Here is an 18,324-nt window from a genome sequence, read left to right on the forward strand (position 1 = left end):
GAGGTCGTTTGCCTGGGAACTTCAGCAGACTGTAAAATGAAATAATTATGAGCGATAAATTTGCCGGCGTCTTGGAAAAATTGTCGCTAAAAGCGAAAGATGGTGGCATATCCGTCTGCGTTGATAATGAGCTGTGAGATGCGAAATGGAGGCAGTTGTTCGGGCAACGTCGTCGTCCCAGTGAAAAAACACAAGCAATTATGCAGGGCAAGAAATATTCAGAATTTCTAATTGGATCGATTCGAATGGTGGTCCATTAAAAATTCACAAGAATCTCGCTTTGCGTCGAGGCTAATTCAATTTTAAGGCCTGGCCTCAACCTCTCGGCCGCCGAAAAGCTCCGGATCGAGCTCATATTTTATCGGGGCTGTCGTCTGGCTGCAGTTGCACGTGCCAATCCACTCCGGAGTCAAGAGCCCCCGTACTCTCCGTCCGGATAGCACTTTTATCGGAGCGCGTAAATTTCAACACGGACGGGCGACAACGCCTCGCACAGATTTATTTTATTTACAGCGGCCAAAGGAAAAACAGTTTGCTGGCTGGCTCCCTTTTCATATAATTTCAATTATCGCCTGTTGGCTGCTGGCCATAAATTAAGTTAAAATCTGAGACGCTGCAGGTTGCGCTGATTGCATGTGAAAAATATTCCCTTTTCCGTGGCCCTTTTAATTAAGTGCAAACGGTAAAGTTATGAACTCGAGTTTCGGCTTTGTATAACTTTTCTATCTCTCCTTCCGCATATTGAACCCTTTGACGGCGATTATCAGCATACCCGAATTTCATTCGATCCGAGAACTTTTGGGTTACCCCAAAAAGAGGAGCAAATTGTCATATTGCTGACTGAGCTGAGCGAAAAGTCCAAACTTCGGCAGCAACAACAAGTGACTGGTAACAAACGGAAACAAACAGCTGCATTAGCAGCCGCAAATCAGCAGCACTCACAGCAACAGCAGCAACAGCAGCAGAAACAGCAAACAGCAACAAACAAAGTTGAGCGCACTCACTTAAAAATTCCAAACACAAAAGCGGAAATATGCAAAAGCTTGGACCAGAAATAAAGAAAACAAAAAAACAGGATACAACTGAAAATACCCTTTGGGACAGACACATTTTAAGCTTAAGTTAGATTAATATAGGCGCAAAATTAAATTAATCTGTTAAGACTTTTTTGGCGATCCATATGCCAAAAGGCAATTGGAATTATTACCAATATTACTAAAGCGTTTTTAACTTGTGTACCACAAAGAATAAGCTTTAAATCAGTCCAAAAGTATACAATGAAATATAAAAGCCATTTTTCGGCATTCCGGATTAATGTTACGACTTACAATGTGACTAAAAAAGACATTCTTACTTTTGCTAAAACTTAAATACATTTAGTAAGGGTATGCAACACCATGGAACGGGCGAAACGACAACGGAAATGACACAGCCGCCATGTTGGCCAACTTGTTGTTACCGCTGTCTGTGAGTGCAATAGTGGTTGTTGTTACTGTTGGTTTCTTGGTTGGTTTGCTTGTTTGTCGCTTTGAAACGAGCTGTTAACGACCTGAACAAGCCGTATTTCCAGATGCAGGTGAGCGATGAGGGTTGGTGGAGCAAGGAGCGGAGTGGTAGGATAAGAAGGCCATGAGAAATCGCTTAGCTAAAGACTTTCCTACACTTGCAACTTCGAGTGGGCAGGCGTATGCGAGTGGCCTGTTAGCTACGGCAAATTAGTGATAATGAATAACTTCCCACAGCAATAATTAAGGGCATCATTAAAAATGCTGCCTGCGACAAAATTGCGTTCGTCTAGCACTAAACGCTTTTCCAATTACCGCAGCATACAGGGCAGAAGTCATTTTCCGCTTGCATGTCCACAAGCCCCCATACCACCCTCATTTCCGTGGCAAGTGCAGCAGATAGGGCCGCAAAACGAGCTCCACAGCCTGCTACTCCCTGCACCCTTTATCCGAGGAGATGGGACCACTTTTCACTTTTCAGTTGGCCACTCGTCCGTGTCGCTTATCCATCCCAGGCCAACAATGCCAGTGGTCGATTTCAGGCTGCAAACTGTCGTCATATTTTTGCCATGGGTACACCCGCCAAGCACTGAGAAATCTCGTCCTTAACCAACTACTATCTAGAAAAGTGTAAATTCTTTATTTATGTTAAATAATAAAAATATAAAAAAAAACATAATTAATTATTATTTTTATTTTATTTTCAACTTTTAACTAGGAAATTTTTAGAACTATTTTATTGCGACTACTTTTGCTCTAATAGCCACTTCAAAACAATTACAAATACAAGAAAATATTTATTTTTTTAAATCCTTAAGGTGCGAATTTCTAATTCTTCATCGCAATTTTTCCCTTAGTGTCTCTCAGTCATCCGGGGTTTTTGTGGCTTTAGCGTGTCGTGCAGCATGCGATTTTGATGTTTGCTGCGACACGTGCGCTGGAAACCCAAGGATGCAGTGCACAAACGGTCTTCATTTTAATGGCCAAATTATTTGCCTATTTCCATTCTGTGGATCAGCAACTCTATCACCAGGGCACATCCAGCGAAGGTGAGCCCAAAGGCCAGGACGAACAGAGCACCGGCAATGTTGTCCACGTCCAATGCCTGGGGAGCCCCCTTCACCTTGTGCCCATTGGCCAGATCCATAAGCACCTCCTGTTTTTTCTTGTCCATATACTTGTCAATAAACTGACGAAAAGGGCAAAGAAGTGTTTACATTAAAAGTGAATGAGATACAAAAATAAATATAAAACACTCGTTGTTAAATTTAAAAGCCAACAACATTTATTACCTCCAGCTCCCAGCGGTAATATAGACCCGTTTCCTGACAAGTCCGAATGTGCTTGTTCAATTCAGGCATCAATATCCAACCACGTATCGAAACAGCCCGCGTATAGTCAAAATACAAATCATCATGCAAGACCTTCCAAAAAAAATACATATTTTAAATACCAATTGGATAAGTAATCTTAAGTATTGTACAATACGGTTTTCCAGAGCCTCCGTGGACACATAGTCGCCAACGGATAGCGAACCCGAAGACAATCGTTCGATTCCGAACCCATAGTCGGGCATAAAACTGACATTACTTAAGTAGCCATAATCGTGCACCTCAAAGTTGCGGGCCAATATCTGTTCCGTTTCCAGATCGGAGCTCTGGACCGTCTGCACCCAGATGATGGAGGGAGCAGCCCACTTCCACTGCGACTGGGCCCATTTTTCGATAGTGTCTACTGGGGCGCAGTAGAAGGGAAAAGTGAGTATCGACTTCAGCTGGCCACTGTATATATTTTCCAGAGTGATTGTGGCACACAAAAGAGTCGCCAAGAAGAATCGCGGTGCAAATCGGTCAAAGCTGAAAGACAGAATGCAAAAATGAATTGACAATATATATATATAAATAAATTTCAAAAATATTTACACTGAAATATTTTATGGTGTTACAAAGTATGTTATATTATGTTTACAGCATTCTTTTGTTGATATTAACGAGTATACCTCAGAGTAGCCGATGGCTGTTGTATAAAAAGAGCAAATATGTCCAGCATGGATTTTTCAAGCTTCCTACCATGATGAAATGTCTCTTGGTTGGAACAAAGCCTCAGATGATAGCTGACATATTTTATAAAATACAGAAAGGTGCCACAAATCGTTAATGTTACTATAAGCATTAGCCAAGTAAAGTCACTGAAAGGCATAATGTTAGTGCGCCAACTGGGTAGGGGTCTGAAATGTCAGACTTTTATTTTGACTTTGGAGTTTAGGATGCTTGATGGAACTCACTCTGGGCCTGGACCCAATATGGTCACCGACGAACGAGCGATGGTATGCGATGTCTCCGTAATTCCATCGTACCAATTGTAGATGCAGCCAATGGCCATCTCCACGCGTTGCTCATAGATGTCGCCCAGCATTCCATCACTCGATTCGTTGTCGTATATTCCGCCCCAGTTGTCAGCACCATCTGTAAGAATTTGTTTTATATTATCTCAGCTTAAAAAAACAAAGACTTTACCAATTCAATAATTGGTTTTTTAATCGAAATGAGAACTAAGTTATAAAGGAATCCCTGTAGGACAAGTAAAGGGAAATGAAATAATTTATACTTAGTTTCCTTCTTTAAAAAAAAGTGAAATTAAAGTTAAATAATTAGAGAATTTTCTAATAAATATTTAAATAAAATAGTTAAGATAGCAAATATGGTAAATAAATATAAGTTAAAAATACAACAAATATTTCATTCGAAATTAAGTTTGCAAAAATGTTATGTATAAATATTTAAATGATTTCTTGAACAGGCTTAGTATATACGACTTTAAAATTTTAACTAAAACGTTTTGCAAAACAATTTTTTAATGGAGTTGTGAAATAATTTTAAAATTCAAGCTCAAATATTTCAGTTAAGAAAATGTGAAGGTTCTTAAGTACCTTATTGACTTACAGGCTTCCACTCTCAGATGACAGTTGTGCACCTGGCAGAAGGTCTTCATCACATTGGCTTCGGCCCCGTCGAAGGTAACCGAACGGTTGGCCTTCGCCGGGTGAATGGGATCCACGTCGCCCTGGCCAGCAGGCTGCAATGGGTTAATGCTCAATGGTTAACTATGGCCGGCCAATCAAGTGTCTCTGCTAATTACGTTAATGGTCTTGTTGGGGCCATGCCCACACCCTCATCAATTTGGAAAGCCACTCACACTCCATTCGGAACACAAAGTAACATTCAAATGGACATCGACACTTGGCTCGTCGGGCGGCAATTAAATGGAAACACGTAATTTAAATCAATGTTGGTGCTGTGCAGGATCCAAAGCCAAGCCCCAAACAATACCACATGCACATGCTTGTGGCTGTTTGTCTGTCTGTGAGGGTGTGTGTGTTTAAGCTAGAGTTTCACCGCGTGTGCGTGTGTTTACAAATGTGCAAATGTCCTTAAGGCAAACAATTGAGTGCGAACAAAACTTTTGTCAAATGACAACGAAAGCACGTTTTTTTTGCGTTCATTCTGTGGCTACAGTGGGATAAGGGTAAGTTTAATGGACTCAAAAAAATACCTGACCAAGTTAAGATTTTAAGATTTTTAGTTATGAGATTTTCGCTTAGTGGATATTGAAATAAATTAAATCCAAATTAAAAAACAAGACAAATTACAATGATTTAAATAAAAACCATACTTAATGAGCTTGAAATATTTATGCTTAAGTTAATTTGTTATTAATCGTTCACCACATTACAAATTGTAAGGTTCGATCAAGTTTTCTGAAGTTTTTTTGAGCCACAGTCCGTATTTGCAGTCGGACAAATCATGGATATGGCTCCTGACATCTCCCACCAGTGATTACCATGGACTGGGCACCGCATCACAACATGTGCTTACATTTTAGTTGCCGAAATCGTTGCCCACAACGACAACAAAGCCAAATAACTAAGCACCCACACAACCACCGTCGAACACACACGAGCACCAACAATCCCCACACATACATATGTATGTGGGGCAAAGGAGCAACCACTGGACATTTATTCATGATGAGTTCGCACACTGAGCCCGACTAATGCAAAGACAACGATGTGAATGAGCCTGATGAAGATGAGGAGTCCTCCACACTTCGGGGGAATGGAAGAGCTGGGGGGGAGGGGCACAAGGACGACCAATTGGCTTTGCTTAATGTTGGGGTGCAAATCTCTGGCATTTGGGTAAAGCTGGCTGGCCATCAGAAAGGCACACAAAAAAAGATCTAACTAACAACCCATTTCTTTTATTTCAGTCAAAATCGCTAAAAAGATCTATAAATATAAAATATAAGTGTTAAGACTTCTTTAAAATTGTACGTGTACATATTTTTAAAACATCATAAATGTAATTAATCTAAAGTAATCCTAATCCTAGATGTCTAGAAAATATACAATTTAGCCATTTTAATTTTAAGTTTAAGTTTCAGTTTCAATAACATGCCTTAAAACCTAAAAAAAAATATTGTGGACAAAAAAAAAGAAAAACAATGTTTAATGGTTGTCTGGTTTTCATTTTTTTAACTAGCCGTAATGAAAACATTCTCATATAAATATTTCTAACGAATAAGGTGGTATTTTCCCCAGTGCGGCAACAACAAACGATAAATATAAACTTAACCGGCAATTACTTACCACATAATTAGTAATCGTATATGGGACATAAGTAATGGAGCCAACGAGCAGGCTGCGGCGCTGCAGATTGAGCAGCTTGTTGGGATAAAGTTCGACCCGCTTGGCAAAAGTTTGGTTCGGCAAGAATGCGTCCAGGAGCAGGGCATCCAAATTACCAAAGGCACCGACAAACTTTTGTGTCCACAGCTCGAAATTGATGTCGCGGTAGGGCGAAGTGGTGGTTGTCCCTGCCAATCGGGCCACTCCATCGTCCTTGTTTCTCGTGTTTACCGCTGCGCCTTCTCTGCTCTCGGGGAGTGGTGATGGGGGTCCTGTTTTTGGTCCAGTTCCTGCCTCCGTTTTGGTTCCAGGTCGCACCATCAGATGGTGGGGGTAGACTAAAGCGTATTACAGCGATTTCCCGTTGTTGGACAAGCAGAAACAACAATCGGGTGAGGGTGAAAAAAAAAGAGCAGGGACTTTACTTAGATATCGGGAGATCTCGACTGAAAGCTTTCCCAAATTTGTCAAAAAAACGTAGTAAATCAAAATATTTTGTAGTCAATTTATATGTTTTTGCTTTAATTCTCATCCATTGCGGTTTTTAGTTTTTTAAAAATGAAAATATTAAAAAATAGTTTTAATTTTGATTTGACTACTTTCTGATTTGATTTAAACATCTGAAAATATATTTAAAATGTAAGCAATATTGATTTGAAATAAAATGAATTAAAATCAAATAGGAATATATAAAATCTAATATTTTTCTCATTAATTTAAATTTTTAAATCATGTAACTTACTATGCTTTGCATTTAATATTGTAATTTCATATTAAGGTATAATATTTAGTATACAATTATTACCACAGGGTAACAGCAGACCGTAACAGAAATAAAAATAAGAGAGGGAGATAAAAGCCAAAACCCGAAAAAAGCCCAAGTTTGCAATTCAACAAGACGCTGTCGAGCGTTGAAATTATTGGCAAGTGCTAAAGTTTGATCAACTGGCCACGAACGTCCTGTGGCAGTTTGTCGACCATGTTTACGCGGAAGTCCCCTCGTGTGGGTGCGGCAAAGGAAACTTTTGCAGTTTGACTTGTTTTGCAACGCCCCCAGGGAGGTGGTGCGAAGTCACCGCTTAAGCTAATAAATTGATGCTGACGGGGTTGGTTGAATCGAATGAAACCAGACAGAAACACTCAATTGAAAGGGGTTATCTGAAGTGGCTTCATTAACATCGATATTCTGTACTCACACTGCAGTATATCCATGGACAGAAATTCCGCAGGGCTTTCGTCCTCGCAAAGAAACAAATATCGCTTGTCTTTAAGACGCACATTAGCATTTCGAGTGGCATAGTACCGAGCGTGAAGAAAGTGGTCAGTCTTCGACAAGATGGTGATAAATCCCTGTACCAATCAAAAGAAATATGTACAACTATTTGTTAAATAATTATTTACATAAATGCTTCCTTAGAAGGAAATCTTGAAAAACTCACCTCGGTGACACTGCTGTTAAGAGCACCCATAACTTGATCCTCTAGGGCCGTCAAATCCTTTAATAGAGCCACATTTATCCATTGAAGCCTTATAGGCTGACGCAAATCCCGGAGAACCAATTCCAAAGCACTTAAATAATCCACTTGAAGAGGTGTCGCATTTCCGGAATTATTGTAGACAATCAGAATGGATGAAAATCCAGAAAAGTATTGACCAACTAGAAAGGAATTAGAACAAGATGGCTAAGGGGTCGAATTTCGTTACCTATAAGCCGGAGCAAGTGGCTTAAATGCATTACCAGTGGTAGCAACAACATCTCTACCGCCTTTTGATTTCATTTCACCCAAAATGGGGTTTTTATAGGACTGACATTTAATGACTCTGCCTCGATTGGCCGGCAAATTGATTTTAATTCGAACTGTAATTGAAAACCTACGGCTGGTCCTATCATCGCAAACTGGAAATGAGCGCTATTTGCCCAGACATTAGCCTAATGAAACGTACACATTTCGATATTTGCATAATTTAGTAAACAAACAAGAACATTACAAAAGGGTGCCCTAGGTAATTCAGTCGGAAGCCCTTAGCTTAGGTTTAGCTCACATAGCTGAGTCGTAAGTATAAAAGTCAGAAAAAGCATCTTTCAGTTAAGTTATCAACCCTGAGCACAGGAAAAAAGAGGCAGGATAAGGTACTAAAGTAGTAGTCATAGCAATATTACCCTGTCAATGGTAAACACTAGAAAGTTTCCTAACAAAAAATGTGTGTTTTAAATATAATTGTGGTTGTCTTCGATTTGCTGTTTAAGGATACTAACCTTCATTAAAATAGTTAGTATTGGCCACAACTTAAATATTACAAATAAATTAAAGAGTTTTTTGTTAAATTTTACAATCCACATTTTTCTCAGTGATCTAGGCTAACCCCTGGCATTGGGCCAATTAGCGCTCCCACAAATTAGCGACAACATTGCGGCCAAACGACTGACTTTCATTATGAATGCGAACAAAGCCCCAAACGAAACTAAAGGACCACAGATGGTCGACAGAAACTGAGCCGGGACCGGGCCAAGTGTCAATTGAAACAATTCAATTGGTCTGCCAGCAAATTCTGTGGGCAGTAAGGGGTTAAGGACACAGGACGCAGGACGACGAAGCCTTCGCCACCGCCGATGTGGGAACACAAATGGACAGTCGAGACAAGCAGGCTCTGGGAGTGAATGTGCGAGTGTTGCGAGTGCTTAACCATTGGGTTATTTGAAATTGAAAGACAGATTAAAGGATTTGCTCCTGGCGAGCCAAAGCAGAGCCAGATCGTGGCACAGGCATCCCGTCCAGACGACAGCAAAGAGTCAGAAAGGGAGAAGGAGCAGCCGAGCAGTTGGGTACTGAGCATTTGAGTGCACAGCAGGCGGCGATTTTATTGCCTCGACAACCTGCTGGGATCCACCCTAAAACCAGCAAAAAAAAAATAACCATTGCATCCACCCACACACATGGCTCGGCACTGAAGGGCAATTAAACACTCGAGCGGTGTGTTACCAACCCAGTCCGAAAGTCAATGGCATTAAAAATCCATGAAACGGTGTTTTTTTTCTTAAACGCTTTCCCATGTGGCCATGAAGCGAACGGGGCAATGGTTCGATAAGGTGATTTAACTTTTACTTGGTAAAGTACGTTATGAAATTAGTTTGGATTTTGTGGCTCACATAATAATATTTTGACCTTTTTATTAGGTTCAGACTGGGAAATGTAGAATTTTTAATCTAACGAAAAATCAATAAATAGCCTTGAAAAAATGTGGTAAAAACTTATCTTAATTTTAATTATTCCATAAAATGTTTTTGATTTTCATTTATAAAAATTAAATAATTTATTTAATATATTATATAATAACTGTATATTTATGTCGTATACACATTAAAACATATTGGGATTTAGGTTTTTAGCAGATAATTCTAGTTTTTGCTAAAAACCCAATGGAAATTCTTTCAAATTCGCAGCTCCTTGAAGTATGCAACACTAATCAAGACTCAAATGCAGATTTGTGCGATTACGTGTAGTTTGTCTGCGTGCGTGTCTGTCCGCAGAAATGGAATTTACACGCCTGCCACACGCACACACAACCAACATGCTGGCGATGGACAAGGGGAGAAAAGGGAAGAAAGGGCTAGGAACCGCAGGCGGACTGACCGGCAAACCGACCGCAATGTGGCCCACAAGCTACAGAAGTGGCCAACACAGTGGAAACATATGGCCAAAAAACGGAAAAGGTTTACGGCTGGGCGTATGAGTATGAGCGAGTATGAGTGCGTGGCGCATTTTTAGCTAAAGTTTTTTTTTTAATTCTTTTCCTCTTTGGCGTCTGTGGCTTAGAGTTTTGTGTTATGCTTTCATCTGGTGCCTGCTGGCGGGCAATTTGCCTAGACCGAATTGCATGCTAATGAAAAGTGTTCGCCGCAGAAAGAACTTTAAATTGCCTCCAATGTTAAAGCCAAATTACCCGCCAGTAAAAACCACATACAGGCATATTTGCCCATCCATTTGCATTTAAATAATAGTAATAATAACAGAGAGTGGGGAGCGGCAATCAAGGCTCTCTGCTGCATTAATGAATAGCGAAACAAGGCGATGTCCTTGAAGTCCTTGGCAGCCAACTAAACAATGGCAACATGAAGGCTTCGGCGTAAATCGTGCCACTTCATTATGGCTGACGGCCGCTGAAACTGCGAAGGGAATAAGCCATGCAAATGAGTTTTCGCTTTTCACGACTTTCCCTTGCTCATTTTCTGCGGCAGCTGACTAACAATACGATGTGATCAATAATTGCGACGGAGCCAGAAAATATTGAAAAGGAATTTTGTATGTTAAAGCCAAGCTCAAACTTAAGTATGTATAAAATTTATATAACCACTTATAAATTTAGCACACGGTTTCAATTCTAAAGCTTTGTATGAAATTTGGCCAAATATACAGAACTAGTTGATCTCTGTTCATTAACTTCCAACTTACATTCTATAATAAAAGTTTACATAATAATCACAAAAATTTCACTTAAGCTTATTAATCATTTTTTGTTATCTATTTTGTTAGTTACTTATGGTATCTTTCAATAAGATGAATGCTTATTTACCTGATTTGTAAGCCTTATTACTTTAATAACACATACTTATTGACTTTTTAATCAAATATCTTGTTTTTTTTATTTGCAATTATTTGTATTGAAAGTAATACAATCACAATCTGTCACCTGCTACGTACTCAATGCCGAGTCAGAAACAATTACACACAGCTCATCAAGTGCCCGGCACACATTGCGTATGGTTGATAACCATTTGTGACATCTGACGGTATCTGACAAGCATCCGACAAGCTCTGCAAGATTTCTCTGTCAGTTCATGGAAATGTGTAAATATTTGCATGATAATTAGCCAGGACATCAGTTTCTCTACGGTTTCACTGCATTAGTCGTTGTCCTTGAATTTCTCATTTGCTGCTGTTGCTGCTGCTGCTGCGTGTGCTAGGGGGGGAAATGTTTTCCCTATAACATTTTGTTGCCGCACAATTATGTAGATTGCCACTGCAAAAATGAGATGAGTGGGCGGCGAGTTGAAAGTTTGCGCAAACATTTGCCATTTGGCCGAGGCCAGGCCCCCTGCAGCTTGGAGCACATATTTGTGTTCACCATTTTCGGGATCTTGAAAATTGCAATTTTTTCATGATTTGAAGAGGCCGTTTGCCATTTCTTCTACTTCTTTTTTTTATTTACCAATACCTCTCCTTTGAGTTTGAAGCAAACACTCGAGCGTGTAAATGCACACACACGAAAAAAATAAAGCTTGTGAAACTAAAATAGAAACACATTTCATTTCCGTAAGATCTGGCAGAGTGGAAAAGGAAAATGTGCAGCACTTCGGAGGGGGGAAAAGCGGGTAGCAGAACAACTGCAAACAACAAGAAAGTGGAAATAAACTTGGCGATAAACCAACGAAATCGATTGGAAATATTTTAACGAAATTGCAGCTTAAAGTGTCAAGGCAGCATGTCGGTTGCTGCCAAAGTGGGTGGCATTTTCGGGGGGGGCAACAATCATTTCCACTGACGTTAAGATGAGTGCTCGTTGCGATGATTCGGCTGTGGATGATTATGAGACTGCAGCTGCAAAACTTTGCTGTTGGGTATTTAGATAATACCCGCCATCCACTTGCCAATTCCTTTCTTCCAACTACAGTAGATCCTCTTTTAAGAAATTATAACTTTTACAACATTGACATTAAATACATAAATATATATACACAACATAAGATCAATTACAGTTTAGTGGAAAAAATTATTTATATGTCTTATCTAAATTACTTAGATTGTCAAGTGGATAATATTAAAAATTCCTATTACTAATGGTACAATATCGTCTTAAATGCTAGCAATTATAAAGCGCCCAATGAACTAAGACAAGTATTTTATTATTTATGTTATTTAGAAAAACATATTTATAAATAATTTACTAACCCAAAAATTGTGTTTGTTTAAGTATGAAAAGTTTGGAAGTTTCAAAAATTATAAAGGGTAACAATTAAATTTATGCCAGGGTGAAACATTTTGAGTATGAATCGTAGCGAAGCCTATGTTTAGAAAGACAGAATTTCAAACATCCAAATATTTGTATATAACAATAGAACATCTAACATAGGAAAGTTCGCCTGTCTTTGTATCTCTCGAGTGTGCAGTTCAAGTGAAGCGCAACGGCAAAGAAACAGTTTAAATGCTAACAATGCAACGGTTTCGGGTCAAGTATTTCCATCTTTCCTCGCTTTCCCCTGCCGCTTTTCCCTGCTACGGAAACGAAGTGTAATGAAAGCGTGTAAAGTGCAAATCGAAAAGGCAATACAAGTAACGAGTACAAAATACTTGTACCCCCCTGCCCTGCCCCGTCACTTGTCCGCCCCTGGCCCAGAATTTTTCTCTAAATTACCAATGTCGGACTTGGGCCAGAACGATAAGGATAAGGGGAAAAGTTGGTTAGGTGCCCGGGCACATCCTGCAAGCGAAACAGGTAAGTCGAAATAAACAGGCTGAGGAAATGTTTTACAAAATGCAAGTTTCTTTCACGCTCTAAATGGGTTTTCCCCCTACTGCCATTTTTGCCCATTTCGTTGTGTGAAATTATAAATTTAATTAAATGAGTTTAATTTGGCAACCTTTTTTCGCGTCGAACTGCATCCTAATGCTAATGCCTTGACTTAGCTGGGCAAGAATCGTTTTTACTTTGGGCCTAAACCGATTTCCATTTTTCATTTGCATTTGCTGACCACAAAAGCCGCCATACGAATTAAATATTGATAATTGTTTTTTTCCAATCGATTCCTATCTGTATGCATTTAAATATATGAGAGTTTATGCAATTACATAATCCAGTGACAAAAAAGAGTTTTGTTGCCGTTGTGCTTTTAGAAATTTATTGCATATTTTGGCGCAGGCTGCGAACTCGCCCGGGAATTGCCCGGGGCTTAGAACTAACAATTCAAAATCAATTTAAAGCCGCTGAGGCGGCGTCGACCAAAACGGGCCAAATGAAAAATTTCAATTAACCGCAAAAACCGATGGCCAACCCAATCGAACCGGACAGAAAACAAAACGAGATGCAAACTGAAAAAGAGACAGGAAAAAAAAAATATATATATTGTCCAGCTACTGCCAACCATTTTGGCTAAATCATTTTCCTCTCTTTCTATCTGTTTGAGGAGTTTTTCCTGCCATTTCAGGGACCCTGGCCAAATCCTTTTGTCGGACTGCTCTGTGCGTCCTGGGCCACAATTAAATGCACTCGTCAATGCACCTGACGAACACGGATACGAATCCGGATCCACATACACCGCATATATCCGCATCCGTTCATTTATTCATTGAAGATTGGCTTTGGCCAATCAATTGGACGTGGACCCGTTTTTGCCGCTGCGCCAAATCAATGCAACCTGCGGTCCGAAAACCAGCGAAATCAATGCAAATTATTTGGTTTTCCAATTCGTTACACTTCATTAATGACAATCCCTAAACTCGTTTTGTTTTGCGCCTCTGGTAAGATTTATTTTGGCTGTTGAGAATAATTCTATTTGCAAAACCACTCGAACGATGTTTATTGTTCATCATATCGACATCAATCGGGGATGTCGGAAACGGGCCGCAGCTAAAATTTATTTTATACATGCGAGCACCACCGCAGCTCATTTGGAGCCACGAAAACCGCCAATTTGGCTACGTGCGGCAAGCAGCATTTCAAATCGCACTTTAATTTTGCATATGGGTAAGGGGGTTACTGCCACCCACACACTCAATCGTTTTCGGAGCATTGTGTTGACAAAGACGTAAATAAAAATGTATGCTTACAAAAGTATGCCATACAACATGCACATAAAATGATTACAACGATTATGCTGGAGCTTCAGCGGCTGCTACTGATTCACCAAGGATGTAATATGCGAAAAGGAAGGAAAAGCACCCATTACATACAGCACTGGGCACTCTTAAGAATGTTATCTTACATTTTTCCATTTTTCGATTAAAAGTTAATTTATAATTTTGTTGTAGATAGGCTTTCTAAATGAACAGCAATAGAAATTTATATTATTAAGTATAATAAACTAAAATAAATTAAACAGTAAACACAAAGGGTATATTTTTTAGCAATTGAATTAAAATAAATAGGTGTTTTATTTAAAGTTATTACTGTGTTTTTAAATTTGTTGGGGAAATCCTTAAGAACTTATAAATCCGATAACTACAGGAACTTTAATTTATTTCATTATATTTATATCCTATTATTGTGGGCACTGCTGTAGGTTATCCCCTTTACACAAACGCACTCGCACGCTCCCATATTTATTGACACAAATTGCGTTTTGAGGACGCCATTTGGCAGCCGGAGTAGTAGCTCCTTCTGCTTTTCATTTTATTAAAGCAATAATAAAATATTCATAAAGATTTTGTTTATGCTACGATAAAAATGAATATTTTAGAATAAACGCCCTACTTAATAGGTTTGTGGCTGGCGCCCATACAATCGATGGCGATGCCTGCTTTATTAGCCTCGCCTGAGTTATTTGCGGTCGGGGTTTATGGTGCCTTTAAACTGTATTTTGGGGCTCAATCAATTCCCGGGCAAGCTGTGCGCCACACAATCATGTCAAGAATTCAATATCAAAGCGCGAGCGCAGCTGTCGCTGATGACATCGGGGAATGTCCACGATTTCATCAACCCCGGCCACGCCCTCCGCGCCTTTCTTTCAATGCCATTGATGAACAGGCTTAGAGGGACTGGGTGGTGGGTGGTCTCCTTGGATGGCGTGGTGTTGTGGCTGATAGGAAAGCATCGCATTTTGATTACAAATATGAAACATGTTCACACAAATATGACCTGCCCCTTCGGATCGCACACACAGCTTTATCAATGGCGTGTGTATGGAGTGCACTTAATGGCGTTCCGCATTTGTCGGTGGGGAGAGGGGGTGAAAGTTAAGTTAATATTGAGCCAACTTGAGTCAATTTTGACTGAGTGGGCCAAACACACTGAAAAAAACTTAAGTGATATAAATTACATAAAAAGATATTTTTGGAAATTTTTTTAAAAATTCGGTGATCTTAAGTTGGTTACGCAAAAACACTATTTTAAATCATTTAAAAATACAGGAGAACATTTTTTTTTGTTTTATAAACTTATATCGAATTATATAATAGAATAAGAGTGACATACCAAATTTCTTTTTTTCTTTAAAGAAAATTTGTTTACCATCGTCAGTCGTTTTCTAATTGGACAATTTTTAAAAACATTAAAAATGAAAAAAAAAATTTGTTTTCCATTCAATTATGCTTAAAAAACAACTGTTTTTTCTTTTTTGCTTTTTTTAATATATTTTTAAAACATTTTTAAGCAAAGCTTAAATTCACTGTTTCGATGCCAATGAATCATCAGATTAAACAGTTTCTAGCATTTTTGGGTTCGCCTTTTTTTAATCAGCTTAAAATCTGTTTATAGCCATATTTAGTAAAGACTTTTATCAGTGCAGCCACACATTCGCTGAGATGGCAACACTCGGGAAAATTGCAAATAGACAAGATCTTAGGCCATTAGCTTTAATTACCAAAGTTCTAAGCAGTTGTAGCAGCAACTGGAATTGCAGCTGCAACTGCAACTGCAACAAATTGCGTGGCTATCAATATTTCCGTGGCTGCATTTGATTTCCTAATGCATCCGCAGCAAGGCAGGGCCAAAGATGACGGGCGGACGGTTGGATGGGCGGGCTGTGCAGCCTTTAACCACCACCCACTAAGCGCCCCTGTCAACGATTAACAATATCCGCTTGCCTGCCCCGGCCGGAGGTCACCCGCTGGCCTGGTTGCAAGCTTGGTTTTAATTAGTGCAGCCCGTACGTATTTTCTATTGGCCAATTCACCGCAGAGGCTTCATTACCGGACTGCCGTGTGTGTCTCTTTCGCTTTGTGCGTGTGTATTTCTGTAGGACAGATTGCCAGTCATTAAGTTGATGCAGCAGCAGCAGCAGCAGCAACAGCAGCAGCAGGAGCTACATCTGTGTAAGCCACACAAACAGGCAGTTAGAATTCCACATGCCACGCCCACAACAGCGGTCGAGCAATGTGATGTCGAGGGGCTGGGCGGCAGATGTAACTGAATCGGAATCAGTATCAGCACCAGAATCCGAATCCGAAGCCGGATCAGGACAGAAAGCAAAACAGAAACATGTCGAGAGTTAACCTTTGTTGGCGGTTTCAGCTTTTTGTGCACCGGAAACAGCAGAGCAACTCAATCAGTTTTTGCGGTTTATGGTGGTCCGGCGAAAAGGGACACGCTAATGGCTCACAAATGGCACTTGAATAATTGAATGCCGGAAACGGAGGAGAAACGAAACGCGAGGTATTAGCCAGCGTTGCCTGCACATGGCATTGTCCGCTTTATCCACGTAATCCATGTAAACAAATTGCACACTTCAACAACTACAAATTAACTACGAATCGTACTAACTAATGTCTGGGTCTAAAGCGAAGCGTCCTTCTTGGTTTCACTGCTGGAAGCTGTGTCATCTGGGTCTGAATGCGGTTTATCGTTGCCCTGCTTCTTGTTCTTCTTTTGTGGCTGGTTGGCATTCAGTTTCTCCTTTTCACTGGTAATGAGCTGCTGCAGCTCATCCTCCCAGCCCAGAGCTTTGGCCAAAGCCAAAACGCCAGAATCGCAGTCACCCAAGTAGGCCACGTCCCTCGTGTTGTTGGGCTTGTCGTAGAGCAGCGATCGCTCATTTGGATCCATCCAGGGCACAAAACTGGCCTGACCCACGGGATCGCGGTTGATCAGCAGGCGCAGGCAGCGTGGTCCTGGCCTTTGGACTAGAGAAGCAAACGGCTGGACCTCCAGCGAGGTGCCCATAATAATGAGCAGATCGCAATCCTGGAAATCCTCATCGGGGCTGGTATAAAACCGCTCCGGCAGATTCTCGCCAAAGAAGACGATGTCCGGTTTGACTACGCCCTTGCATTGCTCACATTTGGGCAGACGATCGGCGAAGATTTCCGCCTTCATCCAGGCCATGTCGTATTCCCTGCGGCACTTCTGGCAATGGTTGGTGTGGAAGCTGCCGTGTGCCTCGATGATCTTCTCCTCGGGCAGACCCGTTAGTCGGTCCAAAGTGTCTATATTCTGGGTGTAATGACGCTGCAGCAGACCCTTGTCGTTCAGCAAACGGACAAAGTAGTGGGCCGGCGTGGGAATAAAGGAGCCCGGGTACAGTTCCTTGGCCAGGGCAAAAAACGGCGCCGGGTTCTTCTCGAAATAGTCCAGATCGAATATGGCCGTGGGATGTGGCAGCTTGTACTTCTTAAGGTTGCTGTATAGCCCGGAACCGGGCGATCTGAAGTCCGGAATGCCGGCAGCTGAGAAACAGTCATACAGTAGGGGTTCTTGAGGTAACTACAATTATACCCACAAGTGGAAATGCCGGCTCCCACCATGGTCACAATATTCCGGAATCCATGCTCACGCCAGTGGTCGGCAAAACCCTCGAACGACAAATTGGGTATAACCTGGCAATATGAGTATGAGACTTAATTAATATGATAATTAAATTATCTGGTGCTTCTCCTGTCTTTCACCTTCTCCACCTTGAGGTCTGCCTTTGCGTCCGTGGAGCCACCCAGATTCAGAGTGTGAGCAAAGAAGCGACGAATCATATCCATTGTGGCGTCTGAAATCGTAACTGGTTAATAGGTAACAGCGAAAACCTGAGTTTCTAGACAAACCTGAGCCCTCCTCTTCGTCACTAGATGATGAATTTGAGTGCGTCGGCGGCTTTTCCTCCTTTTTCTCACACTCGCTCATGGCTGGGATAATCCTTGACCCAGGCTGGTGAAAGTACCTGAAACTGCGTATAATTCTATTAACTCCCCCCGTTGTTTTGATTATTTGTTTTCCTTTCACGCAAGCAAAACACGCCGAGCAACCAGTGCCAACTATCGATAGAAAAAAGCAGTCAAATAAATTATATCCAATAGCTATAAAATAGTTAGATTTTTCTATACATTTTATTATTACATTTGCGTTAACCAATCATAGAACACCACTATTTGTAAAAGGTGAAAGAAAAATAAAAAACCCATTGCAATCAAAGGTTCAACATTGATGTTTCTAATATGT

General features: G+C 40.5%; 2 protein-coding genes across 2 annotated transcripts; both read right to left on the reverse strand.

Annotated features, from left to right (window-relative positions):
- Positions 1-2,454: 2,454 nt before the first annotated feature.
- LOC128252302 (uncharacterized) lies at positions 2,455-7,945 on the reverse strand. Its single transcript, XM_052979924.1, has 10 exons — positions 7,894-7,945; positions 7,629-7,846; positions 7,386-7,539; positions 6,151-6,527; positions 4,448-4,580; positions 3,790-3,970; positions 3,505-3,732; positions 2,989-3,361; positions 2,798-2,929; positions 2,455-2,694 (listed from the first exon to the last, which is right to left on the reverse strand). Exons 1-10 carry the CDS (start codon positions 7,943-7,945, stop codon positions 2,494-2,496), a joined length of 2,049 nt encoding a protein of 682 aa, XP_052835884.1. The 3' UTR covers positions 2,455-2,493.
- An 8,612-nt stretch (positions 7,946-16,557) lies between these two features.
- Positions 16,558-18,154, reverse strand: LOC128252304 (NAD-dependent protein deacetylase Sirt2). Its single transcript, XM_052979928.1, has 4 exons — positions 17,931-18,154; positions 17,784-17,875; positions 17,618-17,714; positions 16,558-17,564 (listed from the first exon to the last, which is right to left on the reverse strand). The coding sequence occupies exons 1-4, from the start codon at positions 18,007-18,009 to the stop codon at positions 16,675-16,677; spliced, it is 1,158 nt and encodes a 385-aa protein (XP_052835888.1). The 5' UTR covers positions 18,010-18,154; the 3' UTR covers positions 16,558-16,674.
- Positions 18,155-18,324: the final 170 nt, after the last annotated feature.

The sequence above is a fragment of the Drosophila gunungcola genome, chromosome 3R, assembly GCF_025200985.1.
Source record: "Drosophila gunungcola strain Sukarami chromosome 3R, Dgunungcola_SK_2, whole genome shotgun sequence".
Taxonomy (NCBI): Eukaryota; Metazoa; Arthropoda; class Insecta; order Diptera; family Drosophilidae; genus Drosophila; species Drosophila gunungcola.

Coding starts and splice junctions, on each gene's coding strand:
- LOC128252302 (XM_052979924.1), bottom strand. CDS start 7,945: ATGTTGTTGCTACCACTGGTAATGCATTTAAGCCACTTGCTCCGGCTT. Junction 7,540..7,628: donor TTAACAGCAGTGTCACCGAG/GTGAGTTTTTCA, acceptor TGATTGGTACAG/GGATTTATCACCATCTTGTC. Junction 2,930..2,988: donor AGGCTCTGGAAAACCGTATT/GTACAATACTTA, acceptor TTTTTTTGGAAG/GTCTTGCATGATGATTTGTA.
- LOC128252304 (XM_052979928.1), bottom strand. CDS start 18,009: ATGAGCGAGTGTGAGAAAAAGGAGGAAAAGCCGCCGACGCACTCAAAT. Junction 17,715..17,783: donor CAGACCTCAAGGTGGAGAAG/GTGAAAGACAGG, acceptor TCATATTGCCAG/GTTATACCCAATTTGTCGTT. Junction 17,565..17,617: donor GGGAGCCGGCATTTCCACTT/GTGGGTATAATT, acceptor ACTGTTTCTCAG/CTGCCGGCATTCCGGACTTC.